At 28.5% G+C, this 24,865-nt stretch overlaps 1 protein-coding gene across 4 annotated transcripts in view; it reads right to left on the reverse strand.

Moving 5' to 3' along the window:
• Positions 1-24,865, reverse strand: part of HDAC4 (histone deacetylase 4) — a 425,916-nt gene that overhangs the window by 67,152 nt on the left and 333,899 nt on the right. For all 4 annotated transcript variants that reach the window (XR_012758717.1, XM_075381378.1, XM_075381376.1 and 1 more), the window contains one exon: positions 10,772-10,879. Coding sequence is in view for 3 of the 4 variants with exons in the window: in XM_075381378.1 (XP_075237493.1) it covers positions 10,772-10,879 (108 nt within the window). In the remaining variant the exon portion in view is untranslated. The remainder of the gene's footprint in view (positions 1-10,771; positions 10,880-24,865) is intronic.

Raw genomic sequence — 24,865 nt, forward strand, 5'->3', positions numbered from 1 at the left:
ATAAACTTTATAACAAAATTGAATTAAAAAACAGAATTGTAGATCATAATTTTGGCCAGTGCCAAAAATAATTTTACTGTATAAACAACATTGAAAATACTTTTTTAGGGAATCTGGACATGAATGATTAATAGCTGTCATCATGGAGTTAATTAAAGATATCTCCATCAAGTTTTTTTTATATTTCTTAAAAATTTGTTTTGTAAATTAAATCTTTGAGTGGAAAATAATAAAAAAAGTAAGTTTATTGTTTGAAAATTAACATAACATACTGAGAAAGGCATTATTGCTGTATAATATTAGGAGAATGCTATTACAGACTAACATTACAAAAAAAGTCTAATTTCTAACATATATAACCAAAAAGACATATTAAAAATAATACTAGTAGAAGTTCACATAATAAAATGAAGGAAAGTAAGCAGTGAACATTTTAAAATAGAAAAATTATTATGTTTTTCTGCCTTTTTCTTTTTCCTGTTTAAGCCTCTGAGAATTACCGTTTAGGTATTACTTCAGAGGATGATATGTATGAATGTAAATGAAGTGTAGTCTTGTACAGTCTCAGTTCGACCATTCCTGAGATATACCGTTATCCACGATCAAGTATTCAAATCCATGTAAAAATAACTGACTTTACTAACACTTGAACGCTAGAACTCTCGACTTCCAAATCGGTTGATTTGGAAAGACGTGTTTACCAGTAGATGACCAACCTGGTGGGTTAATATTTTTTTGCCTAACAGCAACGAACCTAACCTACCTTAATGCAAAATTTCATAAAATCCAGAAAATATGTTTCATCATTAACAAACCAAATATCAGAAGATCAAGTTAAAAAAAGGGCAACAATTTATTGATAAATAATCTATTTTTAATACTACTGAAGAAAAATTATGACCTAATTTTATATAAATTATTGGTAAAATAAACAATCTTTATTTTTTATATAAACTTTTTGGAAAATTGTACAATTCTTCAATTACATGAATAAAATGAAAAACGATAAATTTATTCAACTACTCTTTAAATATTCTTGGTTTATTTTTTTGAGATTATTAGGTAACATGCCAAGGTACACCAAAAGCGCAATGGCCGTTTGACTTTCTGTACAATTTCTGATACAGTAATCTCTCCAGACAGTACCATACAAAAAAACCAACCTGCCAGATCCCAAATAAATATTTTATTTTTTGATTATATAATTATATACTTACACAGATTATACCAAGGATATGGTTATGTAAGCGCTACCTCAAAAAAAAATAATAAAAAGATTGATTTTTTGTTTTTTCACAGATGAAGAATCACGAAGGTTATCAACTGAATACAAAGAATATTGTAGTAGAGTTTTATTAAAACAACTATCTAATTTTGTAAAAACAAAAAAATAAATTGTTTAAAAAATAAATAAACAAGAATCACATATTTATTTATATATTTTCTCTCTGGTAACAATATGCCTACCCCAATTACAATTACCTAAATTTTTTTTTTATAAAATATAAATTTTGTAGAATGTGAAAAATGCCAAGAAACTAACCGGGATTTGTACCTAGAACCTTCCAAGCGAAAGGTGGTAATACTACCACATAAAGGTTAATTACAAATTGTACGACAATCTTTCAGGAGGCGATTCTATAGCCAAAAATAAGAAAAATAAGTTCATATAAACATAGGTCAGAAAACGGTTTGTTAGCAAGTTTTGGCTTGTGAAACATCTAGCCCTGCTTTCTACTCCCTCTATAAAATTAAACTGTACTAAAATTCTTGAGGTAGAAATCAAAGAAAAATTTGGTACTCCCTTATAGTTCGTTTTTGATCTACGAAACTGAATAAAATTGGTCCCAAACTTCTATCTCCTTTAAGTTTTAAGAAAAATGTGGTAAAAACACAAAAATATTTTGTCAAAAAATACACTTTTGTAGGTTTTGAACTGTTTGTTAATTTACCGCTAAACAAAAACTTTTAGTTAACTTGTAGAAAACTTAATTCTGAGAAAATTTATGTAAACAATGTCTATTAAAATTAAATACAAAACTGAGAAGTTCAACTTTAATTAAAAACAAAACACACAAAATGGATCTGAAAAATGACATGATTTTAAACCAAAGAATTTTCATCTATGATTGAACAACACAACATAAACGAAAGGATATAGAAAACTTATCAGTAATAGAAAAAACGAATAAAAAGTAGATTTTAAAAAAATAAATAAAATTCACATACTTTTTAGTTTTTTTCCTGAAAATGATTAAATTCAAAACGGTTACTTGATAAAACTGCAAACATTTCTTCAAAGCAGTTGCTCAGTGTGGCCGTCATTCTGTTCAATGCATAGTTCAGCTCAGGAAATCCATCTGGCCAGACACACCTAACAGCATCATTATTATTCCTAACAGTAGTTCCAGCTTCTATTACATGATGTCTCAAGTCTTCTTCTGTGCCAATATCAGCAAAATAGACTTAACAACTTCATTCAACCCTAAAGGAAAAAGTTTTCTGGTGTAGGTACGAGGGATTGAGGTGGCCATTTTACCAGTCTGTTTTGACCAATCCATTGCTTACTAAATGTGCGATTTAAATGATTCATCAAATCACGAAAGTAGTGAGCAGTGCACCATCAATGAAAAACCACATCTGCAAATGGAATATCTTCAAAGAGTTCCATGAGATTTTTTTTGCAAAAAAAGCAATTACCACTCTCCATTGAGCCTTGGTGGTAAGAAGAAAGGGCCTATGAGATTATCACTAAGAAGACCTCATTCCACATTAAATGAAAAAGTGTGTTGGAAATGATGTATAGCAGTCTTATGGGGATTTTCTTCTGCCCAAGTGTGGGTGTTTAAATACAATGCCATTCCTTGTAAAACCGGATTCACAAGTAATTAGAATATTACTTAGGAAATTGGGATGTGTTCAAATTTTCTACTTAAACATCGACAGAATTCCATCTGTTTATCAAAATCAGGTGGCAGTAAAAAAACACTTGTACAACTTGTACATATGTTGTAGAGTTTGGGTATAATTGCTGCTCCCGTAACGTTCGCCACGCACTTGACAGAGAAACATGAAAGCGATGTGATAACCTACTGGTGATTGAGGTGCGAGACACATGTATCGTTTTTAATATTGCTTCTTCAGTGTTGGCATTTCTCAGAAAATGTATATGACCAGCATCGAATCGTTGTTTGTTGAACTCACCTCTCCAAAGCCTCAAATGTTTTATGATTTGGTACTCTTCGATCTGGATAATTTTCACAGTATTCATGCACTGCAGCAAATCCATTTTTATTTACTCTACCATAAATTAACAAAATGTCTGCCAACTCACCAAATGAAAAAAAAATTGTAATATAACCCATTGTGAATGACTGACTGAATAACAATACAAACACAGGTCCAAAGAATATTCAAATGATAGATACTAAACTTAATTGTTTATAAGGTGTTATTGCCAACCTATGAAAAAATAAAAAAATTTAATATATTTTAGAAGAATGTCTTTCAAATTTATTTTCTTAATTTTTAGCATTTGTAGGTAAATTCTTCAGTTTAAGATTGTATCACTTTTCTGATCCAGTTTGTGTGTTTTATTTCTAATCACAATGAAGTTGAACTTCTCAAATTTCTTTTTTAATTTTATTATATGTTATTTACATCAATTTTCCCAGAATTAAATTCTCTACAAAGTTAACTAGAACTTTTTATTTGTTAATTGGTAAATTAAAAAGTTGTTTTATTTCAAACATAAAAAAGTGTATTTTCTGACAAAACGTTTTCATATTTTACCCTTTAGGTTTTATTTTTTAAAACCTGAGACAGAGGTCTGGGACCACTTTTATTTCATTTCTAGATCAAAAACCAATAAGGAAACACTAAATTTCCCCTCAATTTATACCCCAAAAATTTTAGGACGGTTTAATTTCACAGAAGGAGAAAAAAGCAGAGCTAAATGTTTCACGAGCCAAAACTTGCAAACAAACCACTTTCTAACCTATGTTTATATGAACTTTTTTATATTTTTTGCTACAGAATTATTTCCTGAGAGACTGATGTACAATTTAGAATCGCTCTGTATAATTTAATTGAGAGTAACAAAAAAGAAATCTAAACAATTTCTTCTATTTATATTGAAATTAATAAATTATTATTCAAGAAAGGATTTAAATACACTTACAATAAAAAAAAAACTTAGAAAATTTTCTACAACTAAAAACTAGTGTGTAACATGATAGGTTTTTTTGGCTTATGACAGTAGTATATCCTGATTAAAAACAACAAAAACATTTAAGTGTTCATTAAACTGAAGACCCCTGATATAGACCATCCCTTTTTATTTTTTAATTTAAAAGAAAAAGCATACACACACACATATATATATATATTTATTGTGGATGGAGTAACAATCCAGGGGAAAAATTATTAAAAGAACCTGATAATGAACAACATGGATTCATTATTGGGGTAAAATTTCAGTTAGAAAGTAAACAAAAGTAAAACAATATAATAATATCTGAGAAAAAACTGGATAAAAATAGAGAGTTAAATATTAAAATAAAAGAATATCAGAAGTCATAAACTGTTATAATTTAGGTAAAAAAAATATGATGGATTAACAATGTAAAAAAAAAGAATCAAAAGCAGCTTGCATAAGATAGGCTTGTTAAGAAAACAAACTTTTGCTATCAAATATAAAATTTATGAATCGGAAATCTATTTTCAATTATATAGAACATACTCGTTTTAACAATACAGGTTTTTAATATCTGATATACAACAATGTTGCAAATTAGACGATTCAATAAAAAATGAAATGAAGACAGAACAAATATGAGAGGAGAGAAATTTGCAGTAGAAACTTGTAAAAATGTAAAAATATGGTGGGCCACATATAAAAGCGTCCATAATGATGAATTTGGTGGTATAAGAAAGTACGGAAAACAAAAATTAATATACATAAAACAGCAATTAAGGATTTACAATGTAATAAGTTGAGGTTAAAAGATAGCAAACAATGGAAAGAAATGAAAAACGCATCAAACTAGTCATAACTGAAGATGAAAACATTAAATAAACGTTTACTATTAAACGTCATGGGGCATGACCATTGTAATGAAACAAGAAGAGTGTTGCCGTAATGTACTGTACACATACTTTGACTATATATAATCTATAATTAGACTAACATATACGCAATATTTACTATAAGGTCAATCTGTTTATTTTTGAACATCACCCCAGTTTAATTTTAAACCCTGATAAACAATTATTATCATCTATTAATATATTATAACTGTAAAAATATTTCAAGAAATTCTACAGTTGAAAGCAATTATGGTCCATCAACATTTTCCGGAAAGTAAAAATAAAACAAATTCTGAACTATAAATCAACAATTATTAAATGTAATGGGATTAAACAACAGCGATAATGATTAAAAGCTCAGCAACAATTATTAAGTGTACTCGAAAAACACAAAAAGAAATAAAATATGTGATAACTATATAGGCAATTAATTTATTCTGTGACAATATATTTCGCACTGACAACTTTTTCATCAGAGGATTATTGTTTTAGCAACAGCACTAAAAATATAAAACAACACTACTTTTATGCAACAGTAGACTGTTTACAGAACTAAACATTGTTTTTTTGTTTCACTCTCGGTGAAGCAATTGCATTTAATAGTATTTTGACTCCTACCTATTTGTATTAATGGTTCTATATTTTTTCGCGATGAGGTAGAAATTTAGTTATTAATAAATAAACAGTCACATGCTAAAAAGAAAATTTACCACATTTATATCACAATTATTATTATTATTAAATATTATTTTTATCTAACAAAACATATTACAGTATATCTCAAAGCACTTTTGTAGAAGTTTAAAACAAAGTTACATAACTTTCTCTGTTTCCTATAATTTTGTCCACAGTAAGATAATAATTAAAAAATTTAAACTCTTCAATAACATCATTATCTGGTGTTCTGCCTAGCAGCAGGTCCCCTACACCACTGCTGTTTCCATCCATTTCTGTCTCTGGTCTTCTCCTCCTTTGTCCACTTATATTATTCGTCAATCCACCTCATCTATTAACTTCGATCTTCTGTTGACCCTTCCGATGCAATTTTCAATTTTTTACTTCCTATAACCATACATTCTAACCGGTTTCCTCTTCTATGTATTTCTCACGTTAACTTCTCTTTCTTCTTTAATCCTGTTCATTACTCCTTTAATCCTCAATTTATCCATCCATCTTACTTTCTCTATATCCACATCTCAAGTTTCAATCCAGCCCTCTCCCTCCCTCATCATCCTAATAACAAAAGAAAACATGCACAGCGTTTGGCTAACCTTCTCCTTAACAATAAATCTAGACGTTTACTATGTAGCAACTTCCTCTTCTCATCCATCCTTTTATTTTTATCGTGTCCTTCCAGTTCTCTTACACCATAGTCCTCAAATACTTATAATCTTATACTTTTAAACCAAACCAAACTTTATTAATAAATAATTACGAATATTATAATTTAACATAAGTAAAATAAAAGCACTTTATTAAAAACATACTGTTCATTTTATTATTACAGTGTATACATAAAAATGTTTCTATCTTTAACAGTTCAATTATGATTTTTGTTCTTATTCCTTTCAAGATTGTAACCATATTTTATTATTTTCTTATATCAATTTTCTATTCCTATCATTTTTTAAATTTTATTAAAATATTTTATTTAACATATCATATTAGTAGAAGGTCTTAATAATCAAAATTAAGTTTTCTCCACAATAACAACATATCTATGCCGAATTACAAGGGTGAATCAAATATAAATGGTAATTTTTTTTAATAAATTTATTGATTAATAATATAAACAGTCTCTTGCACGATCTACACACTTTTGTCAACGATTTGGTAGCTTGAATATTCCTTGTTCATAAAAGGTTTGAGGACAAGTGGTCAACCAATTGCGTACACACTCTTCAACGTCTTCATTATTTTTGAATCGTTACTCTCCAAGCAATTTTTTCAAGGGCGCAAACAAAAAATAGCCACGGGGGATAAATCTGGACTGTACAGAGGATGATCGAGGGTTTCCCAGTGCATTTTTCCCAATTTATTCCTTGTCAAAATCGTGGTATGTGGCCTGGTGTTGTCATGGAGAAGGATGACATTTCTGATGAGCATACCCAGTCTTTTATTTTGGTAGGCGGCTTTTTGTTGACTGTAGCAGTTGACGATAGTAAGCCGCATTCACTATTAATTGATTGTAGAGAAAATCAATGAGTAAAACTCCCCTTGAATAAAAAAAAAAAACTTTTGTAAGAACTTTTCCAGCTGACAATTGAGTTTTTTGTCTTCACTGGGCAGTCTTCATCCTTCCTTTGCCATTTTTGACTCTGGGGTGTAATGATGAAGCCATGTCTCATTACATGTGATGCGACTCTCAAAAAATAGATTTAGAAGTCTCTCAGAGATCTCCAACATGAACTGTTTCTGATATTCGGTCAACAACCTCAGAACCTATCAACCGCTAATTTTACTAAAGCCAAGATGATCAGTGATAATGGATTGAGCACTCTCATAGCTGATATCCACCTATGACATGATTTCTTCCACAGTGAACCGGCGACCACCTTTGATAACTTCTCGAACGGCACAGAAGTTGTCAGCTGTGAGACTTGACCTTGGGTATTGATCATGACTTTCATTTTCTACACTTTCTCGCCCACACTTAAACTGTCTGGCCCACATATACACTGGTTCTGGGACAGTGTAGCATCTCAAAACTGTAACTTTAAACGAGTTAAAATTTCTGCAGGTTTAATGTCTTCATTAGTTAAAAACTTTATGATTATATGTTGTGCAACAGACAATGGAACCTCTTGTTCACTCATGGCTGTACTGATGACAGAACATAGCGGAGGAGCTAACCAAGCTGGTTACCACTCTCTAACACACTGAACATTAACCCTTCACTCCACCATCCAGCTCAGAACTGCTTGCTGCGTAGAATAGCAAAATTACCATTTCAAATTTGATTCATCCTCATGCAATGATCACTACTACTTTTTAATTATTATTGATTTTTACTTCCTTGTATGAAATAAAGGAAGTATTGTGATCGCGAAAAATTTTGTGAAGATTTCAACTGGAATATCCATTTTCACCATCCCTGAATCCATTTTGACTAGTTTCGGCATGATGTCTGTATCTCACATGACTCAAAAATGATTAGTCATAGGATGTTGAAATTTTGGATTTAGGACTGTTGTAACATCTAGTTGTGCACCTCCCCTTTTGATTCCAATCGACTTGAACAAAAATGCCCCCAAAAACAAAGAAATTGGATTTTGGACTTTTTCTTAACTGCAGTAATAAACCCTCATTGAGAGCTTTACAATGATATCAAAAGTGGTACTTATTTTCATTGGTTCCAGAGTTATAGGCAAATAAAATTTTAATTAATGAAATATTTTAATTTTACAAGGAGAAGTCACACTGATTTGAATTCAACTTCATTCTTCTTTTTTTTTAAATTTAAATATACTGATCTATTAATAATTATTAACCTACGATTGTAAAAAAAATGTTTACAATAAATAATAATTAAATAATAATAATAAAAATAAAATATGAAAAAATGAGAAGTTATTAGTGAAATAAAATTTTAGGTATAAAGTGTATATGTAATTTAATAAGCGTACAAGGATATGGTGTCCACGTCAGATTTTTTTTATAAGAAATCGATCTTGTAATAATGAAAAAATACCAATTTAACTAGGATTCGAATCCAGAACCTTCAGTGTTAAACTCAATAAATTATCGTGGAGTATAATCAGAGAAATAAATATGTTAATTTCAATTTGAATGAATTCAAGTAGAAGGAAAAATTAAGGATGAGTCAATGATTATGCTTATTCAGTTATTGAATTCAATACAAGTATTCTATTTTTTATACATCAGATATTACACAATCAGTACAGTCATAATGAAGCTAACTACTTAATAAGAACAATAACAATAATAATTATATAACATTAAGTGATGTAGATAGTACCATAACACTTGAAAATATGCTATGAACAATATTATAAACTATTAAGAGGGGAATTAAAAAAATAAATCCTAAATTTATACGAAAAATATATAAAAATTTTAGTAATTATGTCACAAATTTCTAATGAACGTAATAATCAAATAAATAAAAAACTACCTAATTTAAGAAGGGTCTTAAGTGGCATGTATACACATGATAAAATCATTTGTTAATATAACACAACATAAAACTTAATAAAATAGTCAGCGACAAAAGAGATGCAGAAGAAGAGAGGCAGTTTTTAAAAAAAAAAAAACGAATGAAAAAAGGATGTAATCTGTTCACATCATTTTTCAACTTGATACAGTGATTAAATGAAAACAAAAATATTAATATTCGCTGATGACTTAATTTTATTAGCAAAAAAATAATTAGAAGAAATTCTGAGTAGCGTACATTAGATTTACTGCTAGCAGAGATTTTTGGTTTTAAAACATTTAACAATAATTAAAAATATATAAAAAGAGCATAATGTGAAATAATAGTATACTATACCATTTTGTTACATAGTAAAATTACAAAGAATGGAAAAATAAGATATATATATATATAAACCAATTTGCACTGATGTAAAACATAAAATTAACATTCAAAAAGTAATATTTATGTGAAATATATTGTTTTACGGGTAATAAAACATATATAAAAAAAAAAAAAATAGTAAGAAAATCAGAAGGGAGAATATTTGATGAGGTATTTACAGGAGATAATTTAAAATAATGTGGACTGATAAAAAACAAAATTATTTATACCAAATAAATAATTTCTCTTATCCCTAACTGATTTTTAAGATACTTCCAACTTTTCCAAGCATTACTTTATATGAAAAACTAGATACAGTGAAAAGTACATATGCTAATGACATCTGTTACTATCCAGTCACGTATTTTTCTTTAAACGAATTTCTGTCTTGCATTTTCGCGAATTAGATTATATCAGTCAGGTGTATCATATAATGCAATGTCAACATTTGACGATTTTCAAACAGTATTACTTTTCTTATGTAAAAATTATATAATTTTTTCATATTAATAAATCTAAATAATTTAAGGATTGTAAAAACATTTTAGTATAATATAATAATTCACACAATACTATGATCTAAATAATGGTTAAAAAACAATAAATGTGGAAGCTTAAAGAGAAAAGGGTAAATAAAAGACTGAACAACTTACAATAATGATAAATAAGAATACAACATTATCTACCAATAAATTCAGAATTATCTTGTAAATAAATTTCAGTGGCGAACAATAACGTTAACAAATAATATTAAAATAATAAATATCAATAAATTTCGGTGGTCGGTCTTTAAAAGAAAGACCTATTTCTGGAAGGAGAAAAATATTCTTTATTTCATTTAATAATCAGGGAAAGGAGAATGATAAAGGAAGTGTCGAGATGAGGTAGGATGTCTCCTTCGCAGCTCAAAAATTTAAGACAACTGTTCAACCATAGAATTATTTAAAATCGCAATTAAATAAAGTTGTCCTTGCCACGATGAAAGAACTAACCTTTGATAAAAGATAGCCAGTAAAGAAGACAAAGAAGAAAAAAAGTAATATAAGCTGAGTGCAACCTAACCTACCCATAATTAATGAAAAAAAAAAAAAGAAGTAAATAAAACATCATTAAAAAATAAAATAATAGAAAAAAATTAAATACCTTGAGATGCTGTCTTAACTGTTGTTCATGTTGCTCAGCAAGTTGTTGTTGCTGAGCATGAAATTGTTGAAGTAATATCTGTTGCTGAAGCTGCTGTTGTTTCTTCAGCTGAAACAAAATAATATTTATTATTGTATAGCATGTAATAAAAAAATATATACATAGAAATCTTTAATAAAAATTATTAATTATAGATGAATGAATAGAAGAGAAAAATGAATATGAATAAAGTAAAGAGAAGAAAAATAAAGAAGTTATGATTTAATAAAAATATTGAAACCTTTTGATATTACTTACATTAACAATATATGTTTCAATCATAAATAAAAGTAATTAAAAGACAAAAAAAAAAAACAACAGATAAAGCCACCTTTTAACAAAAACATAAATACATACATGCCTAAAAAGATTATTCACAGTTAACATAATATATTCACAAACGATTACATTTATTTTATATAACTTAACTACTCCTTAAGAACAATCAAGAATTAAAAAAAAAACTGTAATAAAAAAAACATTTGGTACAGATCATGTTACATACTGTTAGCTAGTACTAATTAATGTATTGGCACGGCTGCTCTGCCAGTCAAATAATTCCTCCATTTCTCCTTCCTTTACCAGTACATTACCATATATACTTTCTTTAAGACTCAAATGGATGGTGAATCTGCTTGAGAAGAATATCCAGAACTAGCAAAAAAGCATAACTAAGTAGCTTTCTTTCTTTCTTTTTTTGTTTGGCCTCCAGAACCACCATAAGGTATTACTTTAGAGGATAAATGAGAATGATATGCATGAATGTAAATGAAGTGTAGTCTTGTACAGTCTCAGGTCGAACATTCCTGAGATGTGTGGTTAATTGAAACCCGACCACCAAAGAACACCGGTATCCGTGATCTAGTATTCTGCCTTTTTTAGGATTTGAACGTAAGAACTCTCGACTTCGTTCGTGATGAGTTCATAACTAGACCAACCTGATGGGTAACTAAGTAGCTTAGATGCACAGATCATAAAATCGGGCGTCCTATTTCACCTACATCTAATACCAAAATACAAAATACACAACTGAAATACAAAATATACAACTTTTTCTTAATAATTTAAAAATAAATAATAGAAAAGATGTTATATGTGAGAATCATTCAATAATTAGACAAAAATAGATGCGGAAGCAAAATAGTGGGTTATGATACTTTCAAAACAGTAGGCTGATGACCATGTGATGACTTTTGATCAGCTGTTTGAGTAAAATTGTTTTCTCTATAACCTCAAAATTTCGTTTTAGAATAGTGAGTTTGCAAATTACTTGAATACACTAATTGGATTTGTTTTACAAAGGTGAAAAACCAGTTAACATTTACTCTTGTACAACCAAATAATATGAACAAAGTTTAATAAACTGTAGAAATTTTTAAAAGTGAATACAAAAAATAAAGACGGATGAATTTCAATGACTGATGAGCACTTTTCTGGATATCTGATTAAAGTTTCTGCTCCAGCACTTGAAATTTGCATAGATTCTCTCATCCAAGATGAACAAAGGATTATAGATGAGATTATATTGGAAAAATTACACATAAGTGATGGTTCAGTTCATAACATTATCACCAACACGCACAAATACCGTAAAACAAATGCAAGATTGGTACAAAAAGAAACCCACCGGGTTGGTCTAGTGGTAAACGCGTCTTCCCAAATCAGCTGATTTGGAAGTCGAGAGTTCCAGCGTTCAAGTCCTAATAAAGCCAGTTATTTTTACACGGATTTGAATACAAGATCGTGGATACCGGTGTTCTTTGGTGGTTGGGTTTCAATTAACCACACATCTCAGGAATGGACGAACTGAGAATGTACAAGACTACACTTCATTTACACTCACATATCATCCTCATTCATCCTCTGAAGAATTATCTAAACGGTAGTTACCGGAGGCTAAACAGCAAAAAGAAAAGGGTTCAAAAAGAACTCATTTGCTTTACAATAAACATCCGGCCTTACACAGCTCAGGTAACTCAAGAAACCATTCGGAAGCACTACCTTGCCACTATACAGTCCTCTCTCGATTTCTGTTTAGCCTCCGGAACCACCGTAAGGTATTACTTCAGAGGATGATGTATATGAATATAAATAAAATGTAGTCTTGTATAGTCTCAAGTCAACCATTCCTAAGATGTATGGTTAATTGAAACCCAACTACCAAAGAACACCGGCATCCACAATCTAGTATTCAAATCCATATAAAAGTAACTTCCTTTACTAGAATCTGAACCTAAGAACTCTCGACTTCAAAATCAACTGATTTGCGATGACGAGTTAACTACTAGACCAGCCCGGTGGGTTCCCCATACAGTCCTGACTTGGCCCCATCGGATTTCAACTTGTTTGGTCCACTCAGAAACACAATGTTATAAGAGGTTTAATGGCAATGATGACGTCAATGAAAATAGGCTAAATTGGCTTCGATATTAAGACTTTGCTTGCGACCGGCATAAACAAGCCGATTCAAAAATTGGGCAAGTGTATTAATGTTGTTGTTGATTTTATTGAAAAGTGGGAAAAATGTTATATTAATTAAGCATATTTTAACTCCAGAGCAATTATTGAATTATCCTCATATATATTCATATATACAGTTCTAAAATATTTTAAAAAAAATCTATTAAAAAATATATATATATATATATATTTTTTTTTTTTGGAGATACATGATGTTATCAAAATTATAAATTTTGATAATGGATGTGAAATGGTATTAACCATTTCTCAAAGAGTTTACATTAAATTATTTTATAAGGCAGGATAATAAAAAACATATATTATTGTGAAAATTAACTTTTTATAAAACATAAAATCAAAAAAAATATTAATAACTGTAATCTTTTTGAAAATACCTCAACATACTTTAATTAATGGGCTGAACTGAATTTTCACAAACGTTTTAAATAAAATTCTATAACATTTGCATACTTTTTCCACAAATAAAAAATCTTTCTAAAGGCATTGTAAAGTTAAATTTGTTTTAAGAGATTAGTACTTGTCTTTACCTGATACGCAGATTATCGGCAACTAGTATTACTGTTCAACCACCGAACAGTAAATAAAATCCCGATGAACAAACCAAAACAACCTTCATAATAGATATCAAGGGTATAAACAGCATTATTAAACATTGAAAAACTAAGAAGCACAAACATCCACAAAGAAAAAAAATGATAATGGAAAAACTGGATGAAGGACATAGAAATGTGGAAGATGTTACAAAAGAACAATTTACTCATCAAGGTAAAAATAATTTAACATTTTATTCAGAACAGTAAAAAAATATTGGTACCACATGAAATTCAACATGCAGAAAATCCTCGACTGATATTTTTTTTTTTGTTTGAAATGCCTCAGGTTCAAAAACGTTAAATCTAGCCCACATTATGAAAATAAAATGGCATTATGAAATAGTATTTGGATCAAATTATTTCAACAATATTCAAATCTGCATTAAATTTATAAAGTTCATTCTTTAAGATCAATTATATTTATATTCTCAATTGCCAACATCAATCATTTGTCAGACAATTTAAATGAAAACGTGTTAATTCTTATACTCGATGACAAAAAATTGACTATATATAACAACAAGCTTCTTAAAAACGATTATAAATTCTTATTTAACAGGTTGACTGCTACACCCAAAACAACAATAATTTGACTGTTACAAAATATATTTTCCCTAATTATTTTTTCTTTTCAATCTATCCATCTTCCATACAAAACTGCATTCAATTTTAATTCCGTTAAATTACAATAAAAAAAAGAAGATGCGACATAAATCTGAGTCTCACAGCATTTCAGTGAGACACAAATTGATGTCTCCAAAAAAAAAAGATAAATTTAATGAATGAGACATAAATGGGGGTCTTATAAATTACAATACACTGTTTACAAGGATGAAATAAAGGGAAAAAACTATTTCACTCGTCTGAAATAATGAACTGCAAGAATATAAGTTTATGTGATTCATAAACTCATGGAAAAATTTTACATCCCATTTTTTTATATCATTCAAAATAATTAAAAAGGAATTTTGACATGAAGAAATATTTGTAATGAAAGTAACTTTATTTAAATTTTTAAACAATTTTATTTACACTACTAGGTTACATTACTAGGTTTTTATCTATAATTATCTTGATTTAATAGTGACTTAGAAAAAAAAATGCAGAACACATCCTTGACACTGGTTCTTAACTTGTTTGCCAACCTAAATAATAAAATTATTCTACAAATTAAATTTATTTTTTTTAAAATTCAGCTGTTGTTTTATAACAGTAATGTAAAATTTATAGTATTTGGGATACAGCTTATTAACTTTCGAATGTGACAATGCACAAAGAAGTTAAGTATATCAATGGAAAAGTCGTAATTTTCTCTATTACAGTATGACATTGTTGTTCTGAAAAATACGGTACAAAAAAATCCTTAATATCAATTTAAACATTTTCCAAACAAAAATGCATTCCATCTTAATTATGATAAAAAAAAGTGACATAAATCTGAGTCTCACAGCATTTCAGCGAGACACAAATTGATGTCTCAAAAAAAAGGATGAACGGGTCAATAAAAGATAAAATGAGTCTCATAACTGGGTTATGAGACCTGTTTTGATTTAAAAAACGGGTCACATAGCCCAGAACAAATAACACTAAAGATCCAGAATAAGGTTAACCTATTAAATATAAAAAATTGTATGTTATAATGAAAGCATGATTTAATTCTTTTTTTCTGATCGACTGGTATATGTTACAAGAAATCATGAATTGACTAATGTATTATTTTACAATATACAAATGTTTATTACATCTCTTCATAATTAAACTTCTTAAATCTTTTCAACTTAACTGCTTAAATCTTTTCAAAATCAAGTTTTTACACGGCTGCATAAAAAAAAAGTATAACGTATTTAGGGTGTGTGTATGTATGTATGTTTTTTCTACTGTTACAGCTCAACGACTGAACCGATTTAGATGTATGATCCCGTGTTGGAATCCGTATGTTACCGGGAGTGTCATAGGCTACGTAAATATATATATATAGTAGTAGTGGAGATTTGCCAGTTGAAGCACAAACTTTAATAAATTGAATTGATGAACTCTGAACTATGAACCTCTCTCACTATGCGAGCTAAGTTTGAACTGAATGATTCGAATCAATAGAATTAAATTTACGTTAAATAAAATAATATTAAATAAATTAAAAAAATATCTGTTTAATAATAATGGGCTTCCCTTGCAAACTGCATTTGAGGCTAGAATTGGGAGCACCTCATGCGAGGCTAGGCCGATCATCACCATCAATTGGTAACAAACAGAGTGCCCCTGAGGTGCTGTTTTGGAAGGTGCAATGGGTTGCGCTTATATCTCTGCAAACAATAATCTGATTTTTAAAATTCAAACGGGATATTTGTTATTAGGTTGAAGGCTAACTTTGGCATGTATCAGATACAATCTCGATTTAACAGATAATGGTTATTCAGAAATTTTGTTATAGCTTTGCAACCAACCTTCAAATTTTAAAAATTAAAAAGGGGTATTTGCTTACTATATAAAATCACTATGGAACCAAACCAGAACAAAAAGAGCAATGCTTTTTTTCAGCAGTTGTACTTTTTAATTTTTAATATTTATCTCTTATTTATTTACACATATTGCTATAACACACTAATTGCTCATTTTATAATAAATGAGCAAATAATTGTTCAAATCTTAAAAATTATTTCAGATTTATACAGTACAGTATTATAAACTACAATAATAATGATATCGGCCACCAAACATTATTAAAAAAAAAGAAGATATATTAACTGTGAACAATCCTAACATAATCAAAAACAAAAAAAAAAATTTAAAGAAACTGACTAAGAATTTACTTTACCTGATAATTCTCCATAATATTTTTATAAATATTCGGTTTTTTTATGTAAATATTATGTACATAAATTGTTTTTTTTATTTTTATTAATGTTTGTTTAATTATAAATTCAGCAGTGTGTTAAAATCTTTACTGTACATATCGACAATAAATCAAACTGGAATGATTTATACACAATTCATCAACATCATTGTATGAATTTCTGTCATCACCACTCACTAACACCCATTCACTACAAATAAAAAAATATAAATATCATTATTAAAACAAACATAACAATAAATATGATTGAAACATACATTTTATTAATAAAATAATATTATAAATAATAAATTTTAAAAATAAAATGGATTATCCTATACTATATACTTTAAAATCTATCGTAACAAAATATCAACAGGTTTCAATAGATTTTTTTTACCAATATTACATACACATCTGGTAACTTTGGTAATTACACCATATGATGAATGAAATGAAATGAGGTAATTATAGTATATATATATAAAATACAAAATCAGTTTGATCAGTTTAATTGCATATAATTCAACAACAATACAATTCACAGTTACATTATATTTAAAAATTTCAGTTCAGTGTTAATAATAAGATGGAATTATTATAAAAGAGTTCAATACTGATGGTATTTTACCGTGACTTTTTTTATTACATTCAGTGCACGAATTAATATTTTTAATGATTTTATGAAAGCGCTAACAAAAAACTGATTATATTAAAAAAAAATTATCAAAAATAAATTTTATAATAAACATTTTGTTTGTGATTTAAAACAAAACAAGAAAACGATCAGTTTTAATTTAAAAAAAATCGAGAAAAAATAATTTCATTTTCATAACAACCTCAAATGAGTACAAGACAAATGAATGTTTTACATGATTTTACAGCCGTAAAAAAGGCTGGAATTTGTACAGCTTTTAATTGTAAATTTGGCTTCACCAGAAAGTTTTTAAAATTCAATCATTAAAGTCCTATTTATTTTTAAATATATGTAACAAAAAACATTTTTCCAATTTTTTCACAATTTTGGGGTCCCTGTGCAAGTAGGGTTTTTATTGATAATAATGAATATGAAATAAAATTGAAGCATCAAAATTTCCAAATTTAAAATAACAAAATGTTAATTTTGGATTAGATTAATAATAATAATATTTCTTAGCATTAAAAAAAAAAACTAAAAATATTCATATACAGATTAGATCTAATAAATCTGCTTAAATAAATTCTCTAAATCTAAAATTCCCTCAATTAAAATTAAAAAAAAAAATGTAAATATTTCCCAAAAAAAAAACTTTTCCTGTGTTTAAGGTCTACGTTTAAATTTTTGGAAAATTACAGATATTTTTCGCATCATATGATATATAAAATACCAAAAAATATTAAAACCAAAGGGAGATACGAGTGAAATAACAAAAAAAATATATAACTCAATTTAAGAGATGGAGATTTTTTTTTAATTTTTGTATTATTTATATACGCATTGTAGGTAGCAAATTTGCTTTAATAAAATTTTTTCTAAAATAAATCTGAAGTAAGTAGAAATTGTCTGAAATAAGTCTGGGAAAAGGACTAGAGAAGTTATTCTATAAAGAATATTAAGAAATGAAAGTAAATCTATAAATAAGGATAATTGAAAATCCTAAAGAATCAGACCTAACTAGCTATCCCACAAAATGATAAAACTACAAATAGAATTTGTAGAAGTTAATAACTATTCAGAGTACTAACAAAGAAGCATGTTCGAAAAAAAACATAAAAATTATTACCATTTTTTAATCCATCAGTGAGCGCAATCCGTTATAAAGTTCTTTATTTTTCTAGTAATTGGAAAGGACTAATTTTTATTTTTTTTATGTAAATTACTTAATCTTCATTAACAAAATCTCATTTCCATACAACATTCTGTAAGCAGAATATTATCAAAATAACTGCACAAAAATATTCCAAAATTGTTTCTCTTTTAATACAAAATATTAACTAATGAAAAATGCCGTTTGATTGTCCTTTCCGACTTGAATTGTTTTAATCAACTAAAAGGAAGAATAACTGTGATTATAGGAAAAATTAGTTCACTGTTGATTAATAAAAAAATGTAAAATAATTTGTATCTGACTTAATTAAATTAAAAGTATTTTTTGTATTTGGAATTAAATTAAAAAATAGCATAAAGTGGAATACATATTTACTCACAACTATTAGACTTAAATTAATTAGAACAAGATGGAAAGCTTGTTTGCGAAATAAAAAATGTTGGCCAAATAAAAAACAGTTTTTAATACCATTAGTAATCACAGTGAACAAAAATAAATACTTAAATCTACCAAAACACATGTAAACTGGATTAAAGTAGATATTTATAGTTTCCAATCAGATATGTTTATACTGGGAGTAAATATTTGCATATATTATAGAAAATTACAAAATGAAAGAAATTTATCAGTCCAAATCTAGCCAACAGTTTAACATCCTGTGTGTTAATAGTAGGAAAGAGGGTTGTTACTTGCCTTTCCATGCAATAAGAAGACAATCTGAGACCGAGCTGGACTAATTATACTTTAAAACTCCTAGAGTTAAAAATGTTTAATACATTTCTATATTACTAAATTCTTAAAATTTTCAAGCCTATGTTCTTGTAGGATTAAAAATAAGGGTGTCCCATTTGAAATGCCCTATTTTTATTCTGCTACCATAAATTAATAAATAGAAATATTTTTTGTTTCCAGGTGCCAATCAGTAGCTGAAATATACCAATTTCGGTGGAAATTGTGATTTTGGAAATTCACACCAGGTGTCGTGGAGACTACATAAGATTAAAAATGGTAACAATTTGCAAAAAAGCACAGATCGTTAAGCGATACGTGGAACTTAGCCACTAGTCAATAGTGGCTTTTTAACAACAATTCCATCAGATGTACGAGAGATCTCCCAGATGGGAAGAGAATTAAGGCACAAAAAGAACAATAATTTGGAAATTGGTTCAGTGGTTAAAAATCATGGCAATGGCCGACAAACGGTATCAGAAGAGAACATGGGGTGTATCGTCGAAACATTTCAAATAAGCGCATGTAAATCCATTTGCAGAGCCTTGCGGGAAGTGAATATTCCAAAATCAACCGTCCACAGATTTGTGCATAAGTGTCTGAAGTTGTAAGCGAACAAAGTGCAACTGTTCCAAGCGTTGAAACTAGAAGATAAGCCGAAGAGAGCAGTTTTTGCCAAAAAAAAACATGTTGGAACGCACTGATCAAAATCCTAGCTTTCTGTCATCGATTATGTTTTCCAATGAGGCCACATTCCATATGCCAAGCCATGACAATTATCATAACGTAAGAATTTGTGGGACAGAGCCTACTTGTGAGATGATTGAGTTTGAGAGAAATAGTCCTAAACACTATGTGTGGTATGGTCTCATGGAAGATGACTCTTCTTCTTCATTGAAGGTATTTCATATCTTGACATGTTGGTGCAGTCCGCGTTCCCACAAATTGAACACAGGCTTCCTAATATCCTCTTCTAGGAAGCTGGAGCTCCCCCGTACTGGCTCCTTGTGGTAAGGGAAAGGATGGATGAGATGTTTCCTGGTAGGTGGATTGGAAGAGGTGGTTCAATTCCTTGGCCACCCAGATTGCCAGACATAACTCCTCTGACTTCTTCTTCTGGGTTTATATCAAAGTCAGGGTGTATACAACACAAAAGTATCAAACATCCAGAAGCTGCGTGAGAGCGTTCAGAATGCCATTTCAACCATCACAACATAAATGCTTCAACGAACATGACAAGAAATTGACTATGAGCTGGACATTCTTAATTTGACTGGTGGGACATGTTGAAGTGAGTGATTTTTAATTATAACTTGATTAGAAAGACTCTAATTTAATATTTGTTTCATGTTGATGTGTGTAATATTTTGGGAGATATTTAGATAAAAATAGAGCATTTCAAATGAGACACCCTTATAATCTAGCTTTTTATCCCCCTCTTCCCCGAATCGGATTCCACAGTGAAGCAACACAATCCGGGGGAGTGTCTTTTTATTCTAATAAGCCGGCTAGGATCTTAACTATTAATGCCTGCCTCTAACTCCCAGAGTAGGGTTACCAGGCCCGACTATGTCGTTCCTGTTCCCCCACCCTAGGAGACGGGACTTAGTTACAATCTAACTTGGTAATCCAGAAATGTAACAAGCTACAGAAACACTTACTAAATGGATGTATGATGTTACATTGCTTAGAAAGTCAAATATCTGGATACTTCCAGAATGTCATAATTTCATTTAATCAATCAAAAAACCTCCCACCACCAAAGCAAATTGTGAGTTATCTTACATTTAAAAATGTAAAATTTTACATTTAACAGATTTTACACATCTGGCTGATTAAATTATACCAGAGTAACATATATAAAAAAAAATATTTATTTATTTATAATAAGATTATATGTCAAAGTTACAAAATAACTTTGAAAACTGTTTTTATGATAAAACTAAAGTGAAAAACTATAAAATAATAATACATTTAAAGCTTTAATAGCTAAATATATTTCTTTAACAAAAATCCAATTAAAAATCTACTGGCAACTGTCAAAAATGAACTGTCCACAAGAAATGACCTCATTAATTAAAATCAATAGTACATTGAAACTATGCCAATACTAGTATTTGAACTAATTAAAAATAAACGATATAATTTATTTAAGCAATTAGATATTCACAAATTTTACAAGTATTAATGTTTTCTAATTAAAATAACATTTTATTTAGTAAAAACCGCATTTAGATTAACCTGGACATTGCTTTGATAACTAAATATTAACTTTACTTTTAATAATATATATATATAACATGATGTTTGCAATCCAGTAAATACCATAAACAAGTTAAATTGAAACAGGCAATCATTTTTAGTTTTTTAATTTATTGTGATTGAAGCATGTAAGTATAATTACATAAAAATAAGTATATGATACAAAAAAAAAACTTGTCTTTAGAAATTATGTAACTTATGAACCAACAATGAACAAAAATTGAGTTTTATAATAAATTACAAATGTACATATATTAGAGAAAAGTAAAGTCATTTCATATAAAAATAGAATACATTAATAACCTCTTACTAATCTATTTTCTTTTGAAACTATTATACGCTATTATAGAAAATAAATGAGATTCCTAGCTTAATGAAAAATGGGTTTTTTCATTCAATGGGTTTCACAGTTTTTTTCATTCTATTGTTAAATGATTTACTACAAATGTGGTATGGAATTAATTTACAAAAAATAATTTATTTATTCTTCAGTATTGATACTGTCCCCTTCAAAACAGTCCTCCATAATACCCAGCGTTTCTTCCAATACTCAAAACTTCGTGGATATCATTGTTTGATAACTTTAACGTTCAGTTAGCAATTTTTCATAATTTCATTAACTACTGCAAATCATTGTCGTTTTAATGTTTCTCTTAATATGTGAAAACAAGAAAAAGTAATAGGATTCTGTGTATAAACAATAGAGAGACCAAGGGACATCAGTATGCAATTATTTTTGGCTAAATATAATCACAAATTAATACTGAAGTTTAAGCTGGAACATTATCGTTATACAAAATCTAATATTTTTGTTATTTTCTTCCGTTTATCTCACACAAACAGCATAAAACTGCTAAGTCACACTGTTTGCTGATTTTACAACTTCTTATGAATTCATCAAGGGCGACGGTGTTGGAATTAAAAAGAAAAAGAAAACGGTAAGCAAAACCTCAATATTTGATTGAACTAGGCTTGTATTTTTCAATCTTGGTTATTCAGGAAACTTCCATCGGGTTGATTTTTGGATCTTTGTTTCAATACCATAACTGTACACAATTTAAATAATTTTAAATGTCAGGAAAAAATTTTTGAAAGTATATGTTTGGAGTGTCGCTTTATATGGAAGTGAAACTTGGACGATCGGAGTATCTGAGAAGAAAAGATTAGAAGCTTTTGAAATGTGGTGCTATAGGAGAATGTTAAAAATCAGATGGGTGGATAAAGTGACAAATGAAGAGGTATTGCGGCAAATAGATGAAGAAAGAAGCATTTGGAAAAATATAGTTAAAAGAAGAGACAGACTTATAGGCCACATACTAAGGCATCCTGGAATAGTCGCTTTAATATTGGAAGGACATGTAGAAGGAAACAATTGTGTAGGCAGGCCACGTTTGGAATATGTAAAACAAATTGTTAGGGATGTAGAATGTAGGGGGTATACTGAAATGAAACGACTAGCACTAGATAGGGAATCTTGGAGAGCTGCATCAAACCAGTCAAATGACTGAAGACAAAATAAAACCTGTTCACACACGATTTGATACATTTGATTAATTCTAAGTAATCATCGATATCAGTTAACAGTTTTGCGATGTTATTGAAAATTTAACAATTTTGCTTCTATCGTTTCATACCCGAAATGTCGAGATTTTCACCTCTTCAGCAATTTCTTTAATAGTGATTTAACTATTATCGATCACAATGTCATTTATTTTGTTGATATTTTCATTGGTTGATTAGTTAGGACATCAAATCATTTTGTCTTCTTCACAGTCTTCTTGAGATTGTTTGTACCACTCATAAACGTTCAGTGGTACAAAATCCTCGCCAAAAGTATTCTCTAACATCTTCACCAATTCACAACAATTAATTCCATTTTTAAAGCAACATTTAATGAAATTCTTTTGTTCGTCATTTTCAATAAAATAAATTAAAATAATTATTGCCCTGCCAAATTTGAACTGCATATCTGATATGGCTGCAAATATTGATATATATATATATATATATATAGACAGCACTGCCACTGTATGAGAAAAAGACGAACGCATTCAAAAAGATTTAGTGTGTAGAATTAAAAAATGTTCATTATTTTTTTTAATCACACCTCGCATATTTTGTAATAGAGCTCTTAAAACATACAAATCAGTATAAAAAGAAGTGTTCTCGTACTTCCTGAGAGCTGAAATTGTAATTTTTTTATTTGTATTAAAACTGAACAATGGAAAAATTTGAAAAAGAATTATTATAAAAACAAAACTATGTTCTTAAAAATATTTAAAACAATTTTTTATATGATACTTCAAAAGTTACAAAACATTATAATTACACTCCTAAGAATAGAAGGGGGGGAAAAAGGAGGTAATACTTCATGTAAATTTTCTAAAATTCCTTCAGGGTACCTCAAGTAAATTATCATTTAGATTAATAACAACTCAAAACAAAAAAATATTTTTTTTATTAAATGGTTTTTATGATTTTAATTTTTCAAATGCATTTTCTTTTTTTTTGAAGATGCATACTATAGTAGAATTACGCATAGATAAAAACACAAAAAATGAATAAAATAATCTTACTTTATAAAATTATACCATATATAATACAAGATAGAATCAAATTTTAATTCATAAAGTTTCCATTATTTATTGATAACGAAATAATAATTAATTCGTATCTGTTCACAATTACTACTGTACTGATAATAAATTACAAAGGAAATTTATAAGAGCATTACAGATTAAATAAACTTTGATCTCAAGTTTAAACTGTATACATATTATCGTCACACTTAGTAATTATAATACATTACACAAGCACACATATACAAACACTTGATCTGTTTATCAAAACCTTTGACTTCTGTTATTGCATACAATATATATATATATACACACACATACATCATATTAACACACATATAATTATTACATAAAAATAAACTTCCTACACATATTAATAAAAAAAAAGAAAGAAGCTGCAGCTAATATATACATATACACTTATTAATAAATTTTTCCAATTCATAAAATAAATGTTTTTAACCTAATTAATATATATTCATAAATATATATTAATCAAACAAATAAGACTGCATAGTAAGTAATAAAATGAATTAATATTCATAAATGTAAATTAAAAGTTTTAATAACCAAGATAAGAGATTAACGTACGTTCAAATGATTATAAAAAAGTCTTCAAACAGTAAACACCTTGCTCAATTTGTACTCAATAAAACAAAGAAATCTTACAAAGAAACGTTACCTAAGATTTAATTTTTAGGGTGGGGGTAATTTATGATGAAGTTTTATTGTAAAATATGTTAAAATGAACAAAAAAAGTTAAGAAAAAT

Source organism: Lycorma delicatula, chromosome 13 (assembly GCF_047948215.1).
Source record: "Lycorma delicatula isolate Av1 chromosome 13, ASM4794821v1, whole genome shotgun sequence".
Classification (NCBI taxonomy): domain Eukaryota; kingdom Metazoa; phylum Arthropoda; class Insecta; order Hemiptera; family Fulgoridae; genus Lycorma; species Lycorma delicatula.